This window comes from Chaetodon trifascialis, chromosome 10, assembly GCF_039877785.1.
Source record: "Chaetodon trifascialis isolate fChaTrf1 chromosome 10, fChaTrf1.hap1, whole genome shotgun sequence".
NCBI classification, from domain to species: Eukaryota; Metazoa; Chordata; class Actinopteri; order Chaetodontiformes; family Chaetodontidae; genus Chaetodon; species Chaetodon trifascialis.
Genome location: NC_092065.1, coordinates 9955920 through 9971581, shown reverse-complemented (window position 1 = coordinate 9971581; position 15662 = coordinate 9955920). Strand labels below are relative to the sequence as shown.

Genomic DNA, 15662 nt, shown 5'->3' with positions numbered 1-15662 from the left:
CAGCATGCCAGCTATTCATAGGTGCTCAGCTTGAGGGACAGCTCATTGTAAGCGCACAACCTCTGCACTGACTGTTTTCCCTTTCTAACTTCACATCCACCATCATTTCTTTCTACGTGGTGCAGCACTCACGCCCATTTGAAATTGAAATTTTGAAGACTTTTAATTAGAAAGACCGGCATTTTCTTTTCCCCCTCTCTTTCCTTTTTTGAAGTGCTGGCTGAATCCTTGCTCCTATTGACACAGGTCAGTCTGACCCAGCTGATTAATTTCCCCTTGAAAAGCCTCCTGGGTTGATGAATTGGACAGTGGGGCTTCTTTCTTTTGAACAAAGCTAAACCTTAAGTAATCCCATCTAAAAAAAAATGAAGCATAATACAGCCGATAAAAGACCTGAAGGTTTTGCATTCTTATGAATGAAAAAAAAAACCCAAAAACACTTTTTTTGTTCTTTTTGAAGCTGCTTTGCGGTTCAGACATGCACTGTTATCTGGCCTGCCATGTAATGGTACTTGTAACCCCGAAGTGGTAGTGTTTCTAGGCAACCAGTTAAGTGCAGGCTCGAGCGAGGATTTATAAACACTTGAATCACTTTGATTTATTTGGTAGAAGGATGTTGATCATCTTAAACACCAGTGGAGGAAGCAGAGCATCTCCTCAAACTGCATTCTTAACTTGTCAGGAGTAGGAAAGAACAAGACACGTAAGTATTATTCTTTGATTTGGTAATGAAGAAGCAAATAATGCTTAGACCAGTAAAAAGATACTGCTTTAATGTTATCCAGATGTAAAAACATGTGAGAATATATTGCGCTGAAAATCAATAACCCACCTTGACTTTTGACTCAGTTTAAAAAGTGAATTGTGTGCTTTGTTCCTGTATGGAGGCACTGAGGTGAGGCAGAAATCTGCGTTATGAAATTCAATTGAAACTTTAACTCTCTCTCACGTCTCTCATGTCTCTCTTTGGCCATGTTCTGTCACTGCACAGTTTGATCTGAAAACATGAAGACATTCAGGAAAACAATGTCGCTATTATGAGGGAGGAAACTGTAAAAAAGAAAAAGTTTTATGACTGATACAAGCAAAATGACTTGTGCGACCCACAGTTCTCCCGCTCCTGTCCTCCCTCTGTTATGTGTCACTGTCTTTTTTATGTTTCTTGGACAGGATGTAACTGAAAGGCAATTTCCCCTCCGGGGGATCAACAAATATATTCTGATTCTGATTCTGATTATGGATGCATCAATATGTCCTTACTTAACACATACAATAACTCATGATGCGCTATTATAGGACAAGTCATTAGTACAGCTGACTGCTGAGCTGCGTACAGGTCGTTCTAATTCAGTCTGAGTAACATCTACAATGTTTCATGACTCTTGATGAAAAGCATCAGAAAGCATTATGTGTGCTTTTAAGTGTAGAGATAAAGCATTATACTGTATATGTGGTCGCAATTGAAAGTGTTACCCAAATCTGATTCACATTCTCTGGTTCTGAATCCATCGTGCTCGTTTTAGTTGATAAACTGTGTAATAATAATTATTTAAATAATCAAAGAGAGAAATTACTTTTGCAACTTACTGTGTTCAATATATTGAGAGAATACACTAACTTTACGAGTGTGATAAACCTGTAATAACATTACAAAATAAGGGAATGATCCATCACTCTATCTCACTTTAGTGAGATATTAGATCGGGAATATTGTAACACTACTGTGATACAAACAGTTCATCACAGAGCTTGACGTGGGTGTATTTGGGCTTTAATGTGTGCCTTCATCCAAGCACTGAAGGACAAGAGAATTACAAGGGATGAAAGGGACGGCTGGCCACAGATTAGAGATCTTCTATTTTCATTTTACGAGTTTAGTTTGTCTGTTGTTTAAAGGACAGAGAAGCTTTATGAGCACAGTGTCAAAGCCTGCTCAGGCGTTATGAACAGGATGCTGCCGCTGGAGATACTCACCGTCGGCTCCACGGTGGCTGATACAGTGTCTGAAGTCACCACCCCTCTGCTTCTGCTGCTGCTGCTGCTGCTGCTGCTGCTCGTCTTCACCGCCTGGAGCCAATCAAACCGGTCACACATCCCAGGTAAGACACCTCAGCTGCACAAGTAGTTGTAAATAAGCATGAGAGTAAATAACATGAGAAATATTTGTTTCCTTCAGTGTTTTGTACTGTGAACAGTGGCAGTAAATTTTCACAATAGAAACATGGAATTTAGATCCAAAGTAAATGTTTCTGCATCACAGGATTGATGAAATAATCTAAGAGTTTATTGATTTCCATACAGGAGTTCCTCTGTTTTCACTTGCCAGTCATCACACATACATTAGCGCAACATGGACTCTATCATGTCTCACGTCATTACCTGTTTCTGTCTCCCAGGTCCTCCTTTCTTGGCAGGGCTCGGTCCTATTCTCTCCTACAGCAGATTCATGTGGACTGGGATAGGAACAGCCAGCAACTACTACAACAACAAATACGGCAGCATTGTCCGCGTCTGGATCAACGGCGAGGAGACCGTCATTCTCAGCAGGCAGGTCTTTTTGAGATAAACCTCTTCACATTCACAGTTTATCCCGTGAATGTGGAAGTAAAAGCCCGGGGACTCTTGCAGGTCTTCGGCAGTGTATCACGTTCTGAAGAGCGCCCACTACACAGCCAGATTTGGCAGCAAAACGGGGCTGCAGTGCGTTGGGATGGAAGGGAAGGGTATCATTTTCAACAGTGACGTCCTCCTCTGGAAAAAAGTGAGGACATACTTTTCTAAGGGTGAGCGTCCATTGGATTGTGATGCCTTATTTCACCTCTTGTTCATGTGTCTAATAAGCTAAGAATAATAAGTGGCCCCCTGCTGAAACACTGCATCGTTGTACTAGAGTTACTGCACTGCTTCGTGGTTGTTCTGCAGCTCTGACTGGCCCCGGCCTCCAGAGGACGGTGGGAATCTGCGTGAGCTCCACAGCCAAACACCTGGACAGCCTGCAGGAGATGACCGACCGCTCCGGACACGTGGACTCTCTCAATCTGCTGCGAGCCATGGTGGTGGACATCTCCAACAGGCTTTTCCTCAGGGTGCCGCTCAACGGTCAGCTGCATGTTCACTGTCCGTAAATAATGTTTCCAGCTCTTGGACTGACGCCTGCAGCTCCTGACTCTGTCTTTTCTTCCTCCTAACTCAGAAAAGGACTTGCTGATGAAAATCCACAACTACTTTGAGACCTGGCAGACAGTTCTGATAAAGCCTGATATATTCTTCAAGATTGGATGGCTGTACAACAAGCACAAGAGAGCGGCGTAAGATCCTCACACCTCACAGAAATGAGTCTTGTCTTGTGATTTTTCCAGACTAATCTCTGCTTTGCTTTTTTGCGGCAACAGCCAGGAGCTGCAAGACGCGATGGAGGGCCTTCTTGAAATGAAAAGAAAGATCATAAATGAGTCTGAGAAGTTGGATGATGATCTTGACTTTGCAACAGAGCTCATCTTTGCTCAGGTTTGCCCCTTTTCAAAAATCTATACTCCCTCTGTCACAGAGCACATCTCATGTGTTTGCTTCATTCTGCATGTCCTCATTTTCTTTTGAGCAGAACCTGGGGGAGCTTTCAGCAGATAACGTCAGGCAGTGCGTGCTGGAGATGGTGATTGCGGCGCCGGACACACTTTCCATCAGCCTCTTCTTCATGCTGATGCTGCTGAAACAACACCCAGACACAGAGCAGAGGATAGTAGAGGAGATGAACACTGTCTTGAGTAAATGCTTTTGTGTGGTCTCAATCTGTTTCACTGCATGAAGCCACTATTCCAACAATCTGCAAACGCTGCATTTTCATTTACAGGTGAGAAAGCTACTGAGAACATCAATTATCAAAGCTTGAAAGTGATGGAGAGCTTCATCAATGAGTCTTTGAGGTTCCATCCTGTGGTGGATTTCACAATGCGAAAAGCTCTGGAGGACGACATCATCGAAGGCACTAAAATTACAAAAGGAACCAACATCATTCTCAACATTGGTCTCATGCATAAGAGTGAATTTTTCCCAAAACCCAAACAGTTCAGCCTGACCAATTTTGAAAAAACAGTAAGTTATTTAACAGTATGTGGCGAAACACTAGAGACACGAAACATCAGCTGAGTGTGTGCCTCCTCTGCTTGGCAGGTGCCCAGTCGTTTCTTCCAGCCCTTCGGCTGCGGCCCTCGTTCCTGCGTGGGCAAACACATCGCCATGGTGATGATGAAGGCCATCCTGGTCACTCTGCTGTCTCGCTATACTGTGTGTCCTCGCCCAGGCTGCACCCTCAACAGCATCAGGCAGACCAACAACCTGTCACAGCAGCCCGTGGAGGACGAGCACAGCCTGACCATGCGCTTTATCCCCCGAACAGCACAAACCCCTCACAGCTGAAGCTACTTAGTATTATAGTATCTGATACAGTGAAGGGGATGAGTCTGCTGAGCCTGCTGAGCCCCTGACCAAGATAACACAAAAGTGAAAAAAAACATTAACTCTGGTACTCTGGGTTTCAATTGTTCTTTGTTTCTTAGTTTGTTTCAAATAGCAACACTACATTTGTGATGTTACAGCAGATGTTTCGCCAACTCCACAAGACTCCTTCAACAAAAACAAGAATTTTTCCTTGCAGAACACAGGAGCTGCTGGTCTGCTGCTGCCTAGATTTTTTTTGTTTGTTTGTTTGTGTTATTGTGTGACTTCTGTGTTTTAAAGGGTTTGTTCAGCTTCAGTGAAAACACACAATAACACAAACTAAGAGTATGAGGCAGCGGTAGCAATCAGCCACTCCTCTCTTCTCTGAGAGGTTAAATTACTGTTTTTGTTAAAGGAGTCTGGTGTGTTTGGAGAGAGCAACACAACAGCTTCAGTTAACCATCATAAAGGGCTGTCTGATGGCAAGTAAAGTGGTGAAAATAATCCAAACATAGAGTACACTTAAACTGATGTCGGTTTTAAGGTGGGCCTTTTCTTGGGTGGCCAAAATGCCTTTTTCTGCTGCCAAAGTCCTCAGCAGTGCATTGCTTAGCTCCCTAAACTGGCACTGGAAAAGTAACTCATACAAGCCCACTTCAAAAAACCCAAACTTACAAAGGGAAAATATAGTAGGGAGCAGTTAGATGTATATGTCAAGTAATAGCACACACTAGAAATGTAAAATATTAGTTGTACTGTATATATGGTACATTAGTATGAGGACAAACCCATTACCCCTATTATCTCATATTGTTTTCTGATGTTAAATCTCATCATATTAAAAAAGTTATGTAGATAAGAGATGGAGATGATCTAATTTCAGGGTCTCAGTGAATGGAAATGTGTCCTGTGTGACACAAGCAATCAATCAAATGTTACTCATATTTTTTTTACATGTGGTGTATGATCAAGTAAACAATGCTCATTTAATACATGTAAAATATTTTTTTTTTCCATGTAGCCAATATCACATAAGAAGCTCAGAGTTAATGTTCCTCTTTGCTAAAACATCCAGCACATCTGAGTCATAGCTATTCCAGGTCTACACCAGGGGCATGTATCTCATGAATCATCACTGAGCCAAAATCAAGTGAATTTACATGTGTTGAATTTATTCATAAGTTAGCAGAATGTAGTGACAGGCACTCGAAGAAACAATGATTTTCTCTGTACCACAGGCACAAATCAAACACGCCACCTTGGCGTTAGAACATAAGGCGTTGGGTTAAGGTTGACTTTTGGACACACTGTTAGGTTCACGCTGTGCTTCAAATCAAAACACAGGCAAAACAAAAAAGAGCAAAGACAAACTTTCCCTTCAGGCTGAATGAAATAAAACAGGCCGAGCCAAGTCAAACCCAGCACAGCACAATCCAACAGTACAATGATTTCTTTTCTTTCAGAGAAATTAATATAAAATCTTTTCTCTAAGAATATAAATCCAATAAATATGTCTTTAATACTGCATTGATACAAAAATATAATAATCAAAGACCACTAAAATCTGCCTCTCACCAAAACTGACAAACCAGAAACATGAGTGCATAGATCATCATATGACAGAGAGGGCAGCATCTGCAAAGCATGGAAACTGAAACGCTCCTCATCATAATGACTTTATGGCAACACGGACACTGCAGAGGGATCTTCAGTGCTACATTTAAGACAAAATGCTCTCATCATGGATGTAAGAAATATGTGGCTGCAGTTGGATGTTAATGCCGGCATCATGTAGTCCTTTACACAAACGCAGATGTAATCCTCTTTTTACTTTAGCAGTGAAAACCAGCAGCTTCTGAGAAAGCAGCTTTCTGTAAATGTTACCCCTATCATGGTTTATCCAAGTCCTCACCAGAAATGATGAACAATTAATTTGCTACTCTTGAAAAGGAAGGAAAGAATTTGTGTTGTTCTCCCCGTTTCAGTCAGTATTGCTTCAGTCAGTGTTGATGAAAAAGAACTCAAGATAGATGTAAGCAACAGCAAAGAAACGCTTTAAGATGCTAAATGAAGAACTGAGATCACTTTTATGTCTTTGTCTGATTAAAATCCAAACAAGCTTCACTGCAAGGATCGTTCTTACCTTGAAAATATTCCTGATTTTTAAAAATCATGCAACAAATTAGAAAGTGGGACATAATATATGTTGTTATTGAGCACGCATGCCTGGACGTGACGATTTTCCCCTTATACCAAGACTGTCGTACTCATTTACATCACAAACAACACTTCAGCCATTGAAATCTTCAAGTCATTATGGAGCCCTGCCATCATTTTAAGACATTAGTGTTCTTCTGAAACATCACACACAATCTTTTGGCCCTGAGGTTATTACCAGCCATGACTTTCAAATAATCCTGTGAATTATTCCACCAATTTAACTTAGAAATAAATGCCTCATGGACAAAAAAAACAAATCCTGCAGAGTAACATCTAGTGGAAGAGATAAACAAACTGTAAACACTGTGATATAAAGATGAGAATGCAGCAGATGTTCTGCACTGTCTGCTGTTCTGTTCTGCACTACTGCTCCGTGTACCTTCCTCTTCAGTGTCAGGGGGTCGTGCTGCTCAGTGCTGTCAGTGGAGGTGCTGCAGTCCGGGCTCAGTGCTCCTGTAAAGCTCTCTGGCAGTAGTAGATTAGGCAGTCGGGCAGGTCGGGGACTGGAGAGCGCAGCCATGCAGACAGCGTTCCCGCATGCACACGACAGTGCATCAGACATGGCTGATCCTGGAGGAGCTGGCAAGCTACAATGCCTTCCATACCTGTAAAGGTGTATAGGTTAAGGTACAAAGGTTACTCACTGACAGTATATAGCACATGGGACACATGTTTTGTACACATATTAACCTTTTGTTCAAATACTGTACCACTGCTCCTTTCACATACAGTATGCATGTTTGTCAGTTTTAAAATATGCATACACCGTGCTTTGAGATGCACTAAAAACTAATGACTTGAACTTGGTGGGTCATTTTAGAGCTTGCAAACAGCAGCTGACAAAATAGAAATCTCTGAAACAAGTGAGTAAGTGGAGCTTGATTGACAAAAAAAGCGATGATGTTAAAAGACTAACAAGGGTCTGGAGCTGCAGATCTGCCTAAACTGACTAATATATAATTCTTTCTAACAAAGCATGTTTTTTATAATTTGCAATTAATGTCTTTATTACAGTTTTGTTTTGTTTTGTTTTTATTATTCATGCTTTTAAACTGGCATGAAGCTAACTTTAACTCTGACGTTTGATATGCTTTTTTGTACCTTTTAATGGCACCTCTTGGTCTTCATCAGCTACCTTAAAAGCTCTCAAAAAAGTTAGCGGACCTCGTGTTGGGATTATTTTGTGAAACTCTTTCCAAGGTGAAGAAAGAATGTTCACACTTTATGTATAAACTAACTTTCAAGGAGTTTTGTCCCTGACTTGACAGCCACTTAAACTTGCATTGTGGAACTCTTGTCTCCCCCTTCAGGCTTTAAGAGTAACTACATAAACACTGAAGACACCATACATATATGTCCATCAAAAAATTCACATATCCGTATGTTTTTCCTGTCTTTGACACCTTTGGTCTAGATATAAATGTCTTTTCACCGATGATTTCCACGACATGAAGCTGCAGCTTCTTCCTCAGCACGTTCAGAGTGGCAGTGAGAGATTCCTGGCCATCACTTATCAGCGTCAGGTTCTGCTTTGTATCGTTGGAGAAGGCCAGCCACATCGTCCCGTATTCCTCTGTGGACACAGTCAAAGGCCTGAAGGAAACATGTGAAGTTACAGTCAGCCACTCGTCGTCTCTGCACAGCCACACGTGAAAATAAAGAAGACAATATTTCACCTGATGAAGCTGGTTAGAGGCAGTCTGTAGGAGAACTGCGCCGACTGACGAGTCCCAACAGGTAACAGGTACGATACGATCCCAACCACTTCAACACTGACTGAAGGCCTCCTGACAGTCAGGGAATACTGACACACTGCTACACCGAGGCTTCTCAGCTCTTGCACTGGACTGTCACACTCACAAGACACCTGAAACATGACGAGAAAACAGCCTTTAACATGCCTAATTATCAGCAGACGTCACTAAGAAGTCTCTGTTCAATAATTACTGTACCTCAAGTTCACCAGAGTCGAGCTCCAGCAGTATCTGTTGAGCGTCAGTGTCAGAGGAGTTGTAAATGAAAACAACGAGTGCTATCGAATCCTCTTTCTGCACGTGACAGACTGAGAGATCCAGGTTTTGGCTGGAGCACAGTGGAGTGATTTCTGAGTGGGAGAGTCCAGCGAGCTCCGCAGGAAGATGAGAACTGAGACACAAGTCTTTAGGTCCGTCTGGGTCTTCATGTGGAGCAGGATCAGCAGCTACTGCAACACCATTATCCCTAATGAGAGAGGGGTTACTTCCCTTTATGTCACTGTCTGTTAACTCGACATCACAGGTGCCATTAGCAGTGGTGAGGCTCTCAGAGAGATGGGATGTCTGTGTGGGCGAAGAAACCGGCAGCTCTGAGGTGACGTTGGAGTCCAGGAGGTTGTCGCACAGCAACTTATCCACTGTGCTCGAAGCGGAGACGAGGGAGTTGGATATTTGCTCGCTGACACACGGGGACGAGCCTGGACCTTTGGCTTTTCTTCTGAATCGCTGGGGTGTCGGCTCAGATTTTCCCATCTGTTTAAAGGAACAGTTTTTGTGCATGCACAGATGTATTTGTAATAATACACCAGCCAAAGCTGTTACTGGCAGCCTTAATCCTGCCAGCCCTCATATTGCAATCACAATATCAGACAAATGTATCACAACTTGCAGCTTTACTTCATTTTGTGCAGCTCAAATTGCTAAAGAACAATTAAAAAGCTCACCAGACACACGGAGCTTTGGGAGCCCAGGCCGACAAACAGCGAAGAGGCCAGCTGCTGCTTCTCTTGTTCAGGCTCAGGGGTGGGTGCAGGGGTGGGGGTCTGGCTGTGTGAGCTCTCAGCCTCACCCTGCTGGCTGGGGGACCGGAGGGGACTGGGAACCTCAACCTGGGCAACCTCCTCCACAGGTTCCCTCTGCACCAAGTAGCCCTCCTTCCCCCACACCCTCTTCACACCTTCCAGCTTCAGAGTGGTAGAGCTGAAACAAAAAGCATGAGTTCTAAACCAGCCAGGTGTTTGTGTGTGAACTATTTCAATTCAGTCCACCTACCCTCCTTTGTGTGAGAGGTCGGTGCTATCGCCTGACAGACCAGAGCTCATGGATAGCAGTGTAGGAGACTGTCTGTCAGCGATGCTGCAGGAGGACATGCTGATGGGCAGGGACAGGCCGTATGGCTCCAGGCTCAACGCTGAGGCAGACATCACAGTCAAGAACAAAAAAAAAAACAAGGCAGAGCTGACAAATCCGCCACAGCCTGGATATTTTCATGCGTCTTACCTTTCGCCTGAGCTAGCTCCTCCTGCCGTTGATGGGGAGGCTTGTATGGAGCAGCGCCAGCAGCCAACGCCTCTGACACAAATCCATCCAGAAATGACAGAGACGAATCCACCTAGAAACCAACAAAGACTGCAAGTTTAAACTTCTCCTTTGATGAGGATGAGAAGATCGTTTGGAAGAGTTCCACAGGACTTACAAACTAAGGATGTCATATGTGAGTGCTTATTATGCAAATATATCTGATATCATGTTTACACTTTGCTTTGCCACAAAACACAATAAAAAGACTACATGCAATTAAAACAACCAGAGTGTGTGTATTTAGGACGTCATTCCTAAATACACATGACTCATCAGGTCATTCTTGTTCTCTTCTTGACTGGAACTGCGTCTGATACTGAACGGAGTTCTACGGTAAACCCAACCCATCAGACTGCTCACGACATGCCAAAACAGCTGCTGTGACTACAAATGAAAAGATGATTTGCATTATTTCAATAAAGACTGGCTTTAATCTGATCAACTATGTGTCATGGAGGGCAAGTGTATGCAGGTCCTGTTTCCAACCATCAGGTAATGAGCACTTACTCCGCCAGAGAGGAGGATCCACGAAGTGACATCATCTGCTTTCAAGGGCTAAATCATTTCCCGTTTTATTGTTTTTGGCATCTTACACCAAATTTTGACAGCAGTCAAAGTAAATGTCCCCATGTTTTCAATATATTATCACAACATTACAGTGACACTACTGTGCACTGAAACATCATTACAGTAATTCTGCAGCCTGCATGTTACCTCCAGAGGTTCCAGGCCCGCGTCTCGGGGTATCACCCTGGCTCGTAGTTCAGAGTCTTGGCTGAGGTGCTGCAGCTCCTGAGCCCTCTGCCTCAGCACTGTGTCCAGGGAGCTGCTGTATGTTTCAGAAACCTCTCGAGCCACAGACACGCCTGCCCCGCCCTCACAGAGCTTGGTCATTGCCATGAGGACCCAGGTCTTGGTTTCACTGCTGGTCTTCTTCATGTCCAGCAGTTTGGCCAGCAGCCTGAGGACTGTGGCCGGTTCAAGTTCCTCCCTCAAATAGGAGTATTCACCGAGGACCTGTACACAGCAGAGAGGGCCAAATCTTTATTCAGTAGTATTCAACACACTGAAAGATTCACTCCTGTGTCTGTATCTAGGATTTTTAGGCTATCAGATACGTACATATCAAATTGACATGGGCCTGAGATCTTCTCACCTCTGATGGTCCATCAGGAGACACACCACCAGAACAAAGGCGCTTTTATTGTCTAGATTTCTAACTATGATTTGAGTGACACATCTGGGAATCTCAAGTCAACTAACTCTTCATGATCTTTAATGATCCACTCGCACTTTTAAAATGATATTGTTTCTTTATGGTGCTTCCTCTGTTTTCCTGAAGTTATTCTAACCAATGTTCACTTTTACCTCCTCTCATCCTTCACTGTAAACCAAACTTTGTACCCCTTTTTCTTCTTCTTCTCACCACCATTATCACCCAAGAATATGCAAACTGCATAGACTACTTATTGTGCAGACAGCACTCACCCAGCTGATGACTTGGAGGAAGCGCTGTGGCAGTTTGCCGGGCTCTCCTTGCAGCAGAGCGACATATGAATCCACAGCAAACAGCCTCAACTTCTTGTCTTCCTCCACGCTGTCAAATCCTGGCTCATTAAACAGAAGTTAGCGTTACAAAATGAACTGAAATATCACAACACAGCACCACTAGAGGATAAGAGGAGTGTGTGGTTGTCTCACCCTCAGACAGCAGTTTAAGGAAACTGTTTGGGATGTCAGGCTGCATCATGTCTCCACCTACTGAAAACACTGTGTTCATGGTCTCAATGAACCATTCATTGTCTGGTGCATATGTATAAAGGTTTATAGGAAAAAAACTGAGAAAAAAGAGAAACAAAGAAGGTACACAACATGTCTCAAACCGTGCTTTCTATCAGGTTTAACTGATTTAATGACATCTGAGTGAGAAGCAGGAAGATGTGCAAAATAAAATCCATTATATTATCGACAATAATTAATTAATCAACCATCTGAGTTGAACAACGTTCAGAATCATCTATGAGAAGGATATTTTTCTGCCAGTTCTGCAACTTTCCCCACCAGGTCAATGGTAGTGTAGTCATCTTTACTGATACGCAGGAACTCCAGCATCTTCTCCACAATGACTGTGACATTCTGGGCGTTAGTGATCCGAAAGAGCAACTCCAGAGTCTACAGGAAAACAGAAAACAGGCCCAGAATGCTGTGAACACACAATTCCATCACACCAAAATCCAGCCTACAACAGTCACCGCCTCACCTCTCGCTTGATGATGAGGTCGGGGTGATCGAGACACTCTATGATGGTCATCTGATGCTGCAGGGCCAGTTTAGGATCCTGCTGGACCACGTAGGTGAGGGCCTTCAAGCCTGCAGTAACAATAAATAGACCAATTTACTACCGTGAATATCTGAAGTCTTGATCATCAATGACGAAAAAGATTGAAATCAAAGGCTTCCTTTGGGTCTTACCAAGATATTTGAGATTAATCTTCTGCGACAGAACAAAGTTGCCAATGCACTTTGCAGCTTTTTCCAAAAGATCAGATTTGGGATGAATTGCGTAAATACACTTTACACACTCGTATAGGATTGCTGGAAACAAAGAGGGAGTTCAACAAGTGATTAAAGAAAGCACCTAAATGATTTCAAAAGACCAAATTTACAAAAAAAACAGGACATTAAATGCAACATACCATAGGTGATGTTATGATTCATCTCTGCTCTGCGTAAAGACTCATCCAGGACTTCATACATGATCTCACTTGTGCTGTCAAACAGAGAACAGACGCGCAATGATTCAAGTGTGACCACAGAACAGCAAAAACATCCAGTTCACTGAGGGACAAAATAAGTCAGAATTACCTCTGGTCATTTTTCCCAAGCACAGACAGAATTCTGAGGAGCTGAATTTGCAGCCATGGAGCAGGGACACTATGATAGTTAAAATCCATGGGCAGTTTTCCTCCCACCACTTGCTTCAGTATGGTGACGAAACTCGCTGTCAGGTCCTTGTAACCATCTGGATTCTCCTGCAACAAAAGAAAAATAAGTGGTATTACTGTTATGTGCAGTCATAACCTTGCAAATAAATAGTCCTGAAAAACAAATTACCTGAATCATCTGTAAGTAGATGTGTAGTGAGGCTGTCATGACACCGGGATCCTTGTCACACAGAGCTTTGCGGAACTTGTTGTGGATGTGCTGAACTTGATTCGGTGCTATTAGGTAGAATTTATACAGCGCCAGGACGGCTTTTCGGCGAATGATTTCTCTACAAACGTGTAAGGAGAAACTGTTCTAAACATCCACGCTTTAGTTTATCATATTAATGAATACACCTGAAAGAACACAGGTCACAAATCAGACTCAAATGGCAAACAGCTTTTCTTACTTTGGATGATTAAGTTTCTCCTCGACCAGAGGAAGGATCGCAGGAATCATATCTTTGGGGAACATCTGACTGACAACAGTTAGAGCCATGCACACTTCAATAAGGTTGGTGCTCTGAAGATCCTGAAAAAACAAAATGCATCAACATCCATTCTTCAGACACCAGAGGACAAATGGCATAAAAACACCCACCTTTAATACAGTGTTCACGAGGAGAAGAAGCAGCTCGTGACTTTCGTTCAGAAACAAAGACACAGCGAGATAACCTGCAAATCATACACAACGTCAGTTTTTGTCCAAAGCAGAGTAGGAAGATGCAGTGAAGCTGTTAAAATGAATTTCTGGAAAATAAATAAATAAATAAAAAATTTTTAAAAATTACTAAATCAACAACTGAAAAAGCACCGGTCCAGGGTGTACCCCGCCTCTCGCCCGAAGCTGGGATAGGCTCCAGCCCCCCCGCAACCCCAAAAGGGATAGGCAGTATAAAAAATGGATGGATGGACAACTGAAAAAGCTTCTAAATGTGCAGCTTGTGTTGATCAGGGGACTGAGTGAAGATGCTGAGGAATGTGGAAGCTTTTACTAGAACATACCGACTCTTTTCTCCAGAGCGGAGCCTTGCTGAGCCAGTTTGATGGCATGAATGTAGCTGAACGAAGCCTCATAGCCGAGCATTTCACAGTAGATCGCTCTCACCATGAGCTCCTTCATCTGTCTCTGAGGGAAGAAGTAAACACATCATTAATTTCAGGCATCACTGGAGCAATATGAAAAAAATTGGTTTCTTATGAAAGAATTGGAAAATTAGGAGAATCATACCATGGAGGTGTTGGGAGAGGACACATGTTCTTTGATGGATGCTAGTTCATGTTGAATAAGCTTTTCCTCCTCCTGAGCAGGGGAAACATTTGAGGATGATAGGATCAAATACTGAGACTGCTAGGTTTGGCACTACATGTTTTGGTGGTGGCACACACAGGTCCTGGTGTGTAGTTCATGAACTGAACTACACACCAGGATCTTACAGAGAAGCGCTTCCAGGTATCCATTTATACAATTATTTCAAGAAGGTGAGATAAGTTAATATTCATTATATCAGAGCCAGTGAAGCAAATGTAAACCTTTATATATTTATGACTATTATGGGTGCGAACTCTTTTCTTTACGCTGTGGTGATGCAAAGGAACAGCATAAGTTGCGTCTTGTTATTACAGAGGTGTCAAATCCTCCTACCCTTTATGCAAATGATCAGCAGCAGGTGAAAACAACAGATTAGATACACTTTATATTACTCACAGCCACTGCCAAAAGTAAACCATGCCAGTGCGCAATGGAAATCAAATTGTAGAGATCTGCTTTAGATGCATCACAGTGAACATGACCTGACAACATTAACTGTAAGCCATTTCTGAATGGTGCACTCATATGTTTGTGAGATATTACATCATTAAAAACTTGGCAGATGATAGGCCGAAACAATTTCTCACTCTCCTCTCCTACAGCACAGTTTGTGAATACAACGCATACTGACAGCTGACTCTCAAACCTGGAAAATTTGAGGTTATCACAAGCACCTGAACGCACCAACCTTGGACACGTTTTTAAAATGGTCACAGCTCGGATTTCACCTGTATTATCACATAATAGTAACATAGACGAATCAAGAGGGTGTCTGTAAGTCAGTCTAAAACTTAGCACAGTACTGCACGGAATGCTTAGCTTATAGCAAGTGGGTTAAAACATATAAACACATCTTGTTTTGAGTTAGCATGGGCAGCTTAGCAAGCTAACGTTAGAGCATATCATCAACAAATGACGCGTCTTATTTCACCAAACCTCCGGTTTTTAAGCACATCACACTCACATGTTTGGAGGTGAGCTCAGTGATCCCTCTGATGAGGTTTCCTAGTTTTGAGGTGGAGGACAGTTTTGCAGAACCAGGCTGAGAGTCTAAAGACAGGAGGCTCGGCAGAACTGTCAGGGTCTTCTCCACAACATCGCTCATTTTGGCAGCGAAAATCGGGGCCTGGCAGCTGGCTTTTTTCTTTCAACATACGACGATTAAATCATCTATCCATCCCATTCAGAGATTCTTACATAGAGCCAGTGAACGCTATTTGTTAAACACTTAAAAAGACCACAAGAGGTGAACAGCTAGCTTGCTTGTCGGCCATTGTTTTGATTCAGCAGGCTTGTAAATGATGTCATTTCCGCTTGTATTTGGGAAACTTTATTAGAAACCTTCTGCGCGAACAGTGGCTGCCAGGCGTCAAT

At 42.9% G+C, this 15662-nt stretch overlaps 2 protein-coding genes across 4 annotated transcripts; one reads left to right on the top strand and one right to left on the bottom strand.

Moving 5' to 3' along the window:
• Positions 1–482: 482 nt before the first annotated feature.
• Positions 483–5603, top strand: cyp19a1b (cytochrome P450, family 19, subfamily A, polypeptide 1b). Of its 2 annotated transcripts, none has more exons than XM_070972819.1 (10): positions 483–703; positions 1897–2099; positions 2397–2547; positions 2629–2783; positions 2923–3099; positions 3194–3308; positions 3393–3507; positions 3602–3764; positions 3851–4092; positions 4171–5603. In XM_070972819.1, exons 2-10 carry the CDS (start codon positions 1943–1945, stop codon positions 4414–4416), a joined length of 1521 nt encoding a protein of 506 aa, XP_070828920.1. In that variant the 5' UTR covers positions 483–703; positions 1897–1942; the 3' UTR covers positions 4417–5603. The 2 variants fall into 2 exon arrangements, with proteins under 2 accessions (XP_070828920.1, XP_070828921.1); XM_070972820.1 differs by having other exon boundaries at positions 615–703; positions 2397–2539; positions 2621–2783.
• ap4e1 (adaptor related protein complex 4 subunit epsilon 1) lies at positions 5585–15594 on the bottom strand. 2 transcript variants are annotated; one of them, XM_070972813.1, is made up of 21 exons: positions 15253–15594; positions 14208–14279; positions 13982–14105; positions 13578–13651; positions 13387–13508; positions 13107–13266; positions 12858–13024; positions 12689–12762; positions 12465–12587; positions 12253–12362; positions 12025–12164; positions 11694–11806; positions 11481–11599; positions 10707–11009; positions 9912–10023; positions 9684–9822; positions 9356–9611; positions 8610–9164; positions 8334–8524; positions 8090–8250; positions 5585–7262 (listed from the first exon to the last, which is right to left on the bottom strand). In XM_070972813.1, the coding sequence occupies exons 1-21, from the start codon at positions 15391–15393 to the stop codon at positions 7102–7104; spliced, it is 3417 nt and encodes a 1138-aa protein (XP_070828914.1). In that variant the 5' UTR covers positions 15394–15594; the 3' UTR covers positions 5585–7101. The 2 variants fall into 2 exon arrangements, with proteins under 2 accessions (XP_070828914.1, XP_070828915.1); XM_070972814.1 differs by having other exon boundaries at positions 11694–11798; positions 12017–12164; positions 15253–15518.
• Between the last annotated feature and the right edge of the window lie 68 nt (positions 15595–15662).

What these genes read in the sequence shown, in the direction of transcription:
- cyp19a1b (XM_070972819.1), top strand. Translation starts at nt 1,943, where the DNA reads ATGAACAGGATGCTGCCGCTGGAGATACTCACCGTCGGCTCCACGGTG. An exon ending in CCTCAGGGTGCCGCTCAACG is followed by an intron (nt 3,100 to 3,193) that starts GTCAGCTGCATG and finishes CTCCTAACTCAG; the next exon opens with AAAAGGACTTGCTGATGAAA. An exon ending in GGAGATGAACACTGTCTTGA is followed by an intron (nt 3,765 to 3,850) that starts GTAAATGCTTTT and finishes TTTCATTTACAG; the next exon opens with GTGAGAAAGCTACTGAGAAC.
- ap4e1 (XM_070972813.1), bottom strand. Translation starts at nt 15,393, where the DNA reads ATGAGCGATGTTGTGGAGAAGACCCTGACAGTTCTGCCGAGCCTCCTG. An exon ending in TCTACTTACAGATGATTCAG is followed by an intron (nt 13,025 to 13,106) that starts GTAATTTGTTTT and finishes CTTTTGTTGCAG; the next exon opens with GAGAATCCAGATGGTTACAA. An exon ending in CCTCTAACCAGCTTCATCAG is followed by an intron (nt 8,251 to 8,333) that starts GTGAAATATTGT and finishes TGTTTCCTTCAG; the next exon opens with GCCTTTGACTGTGTCCACAG.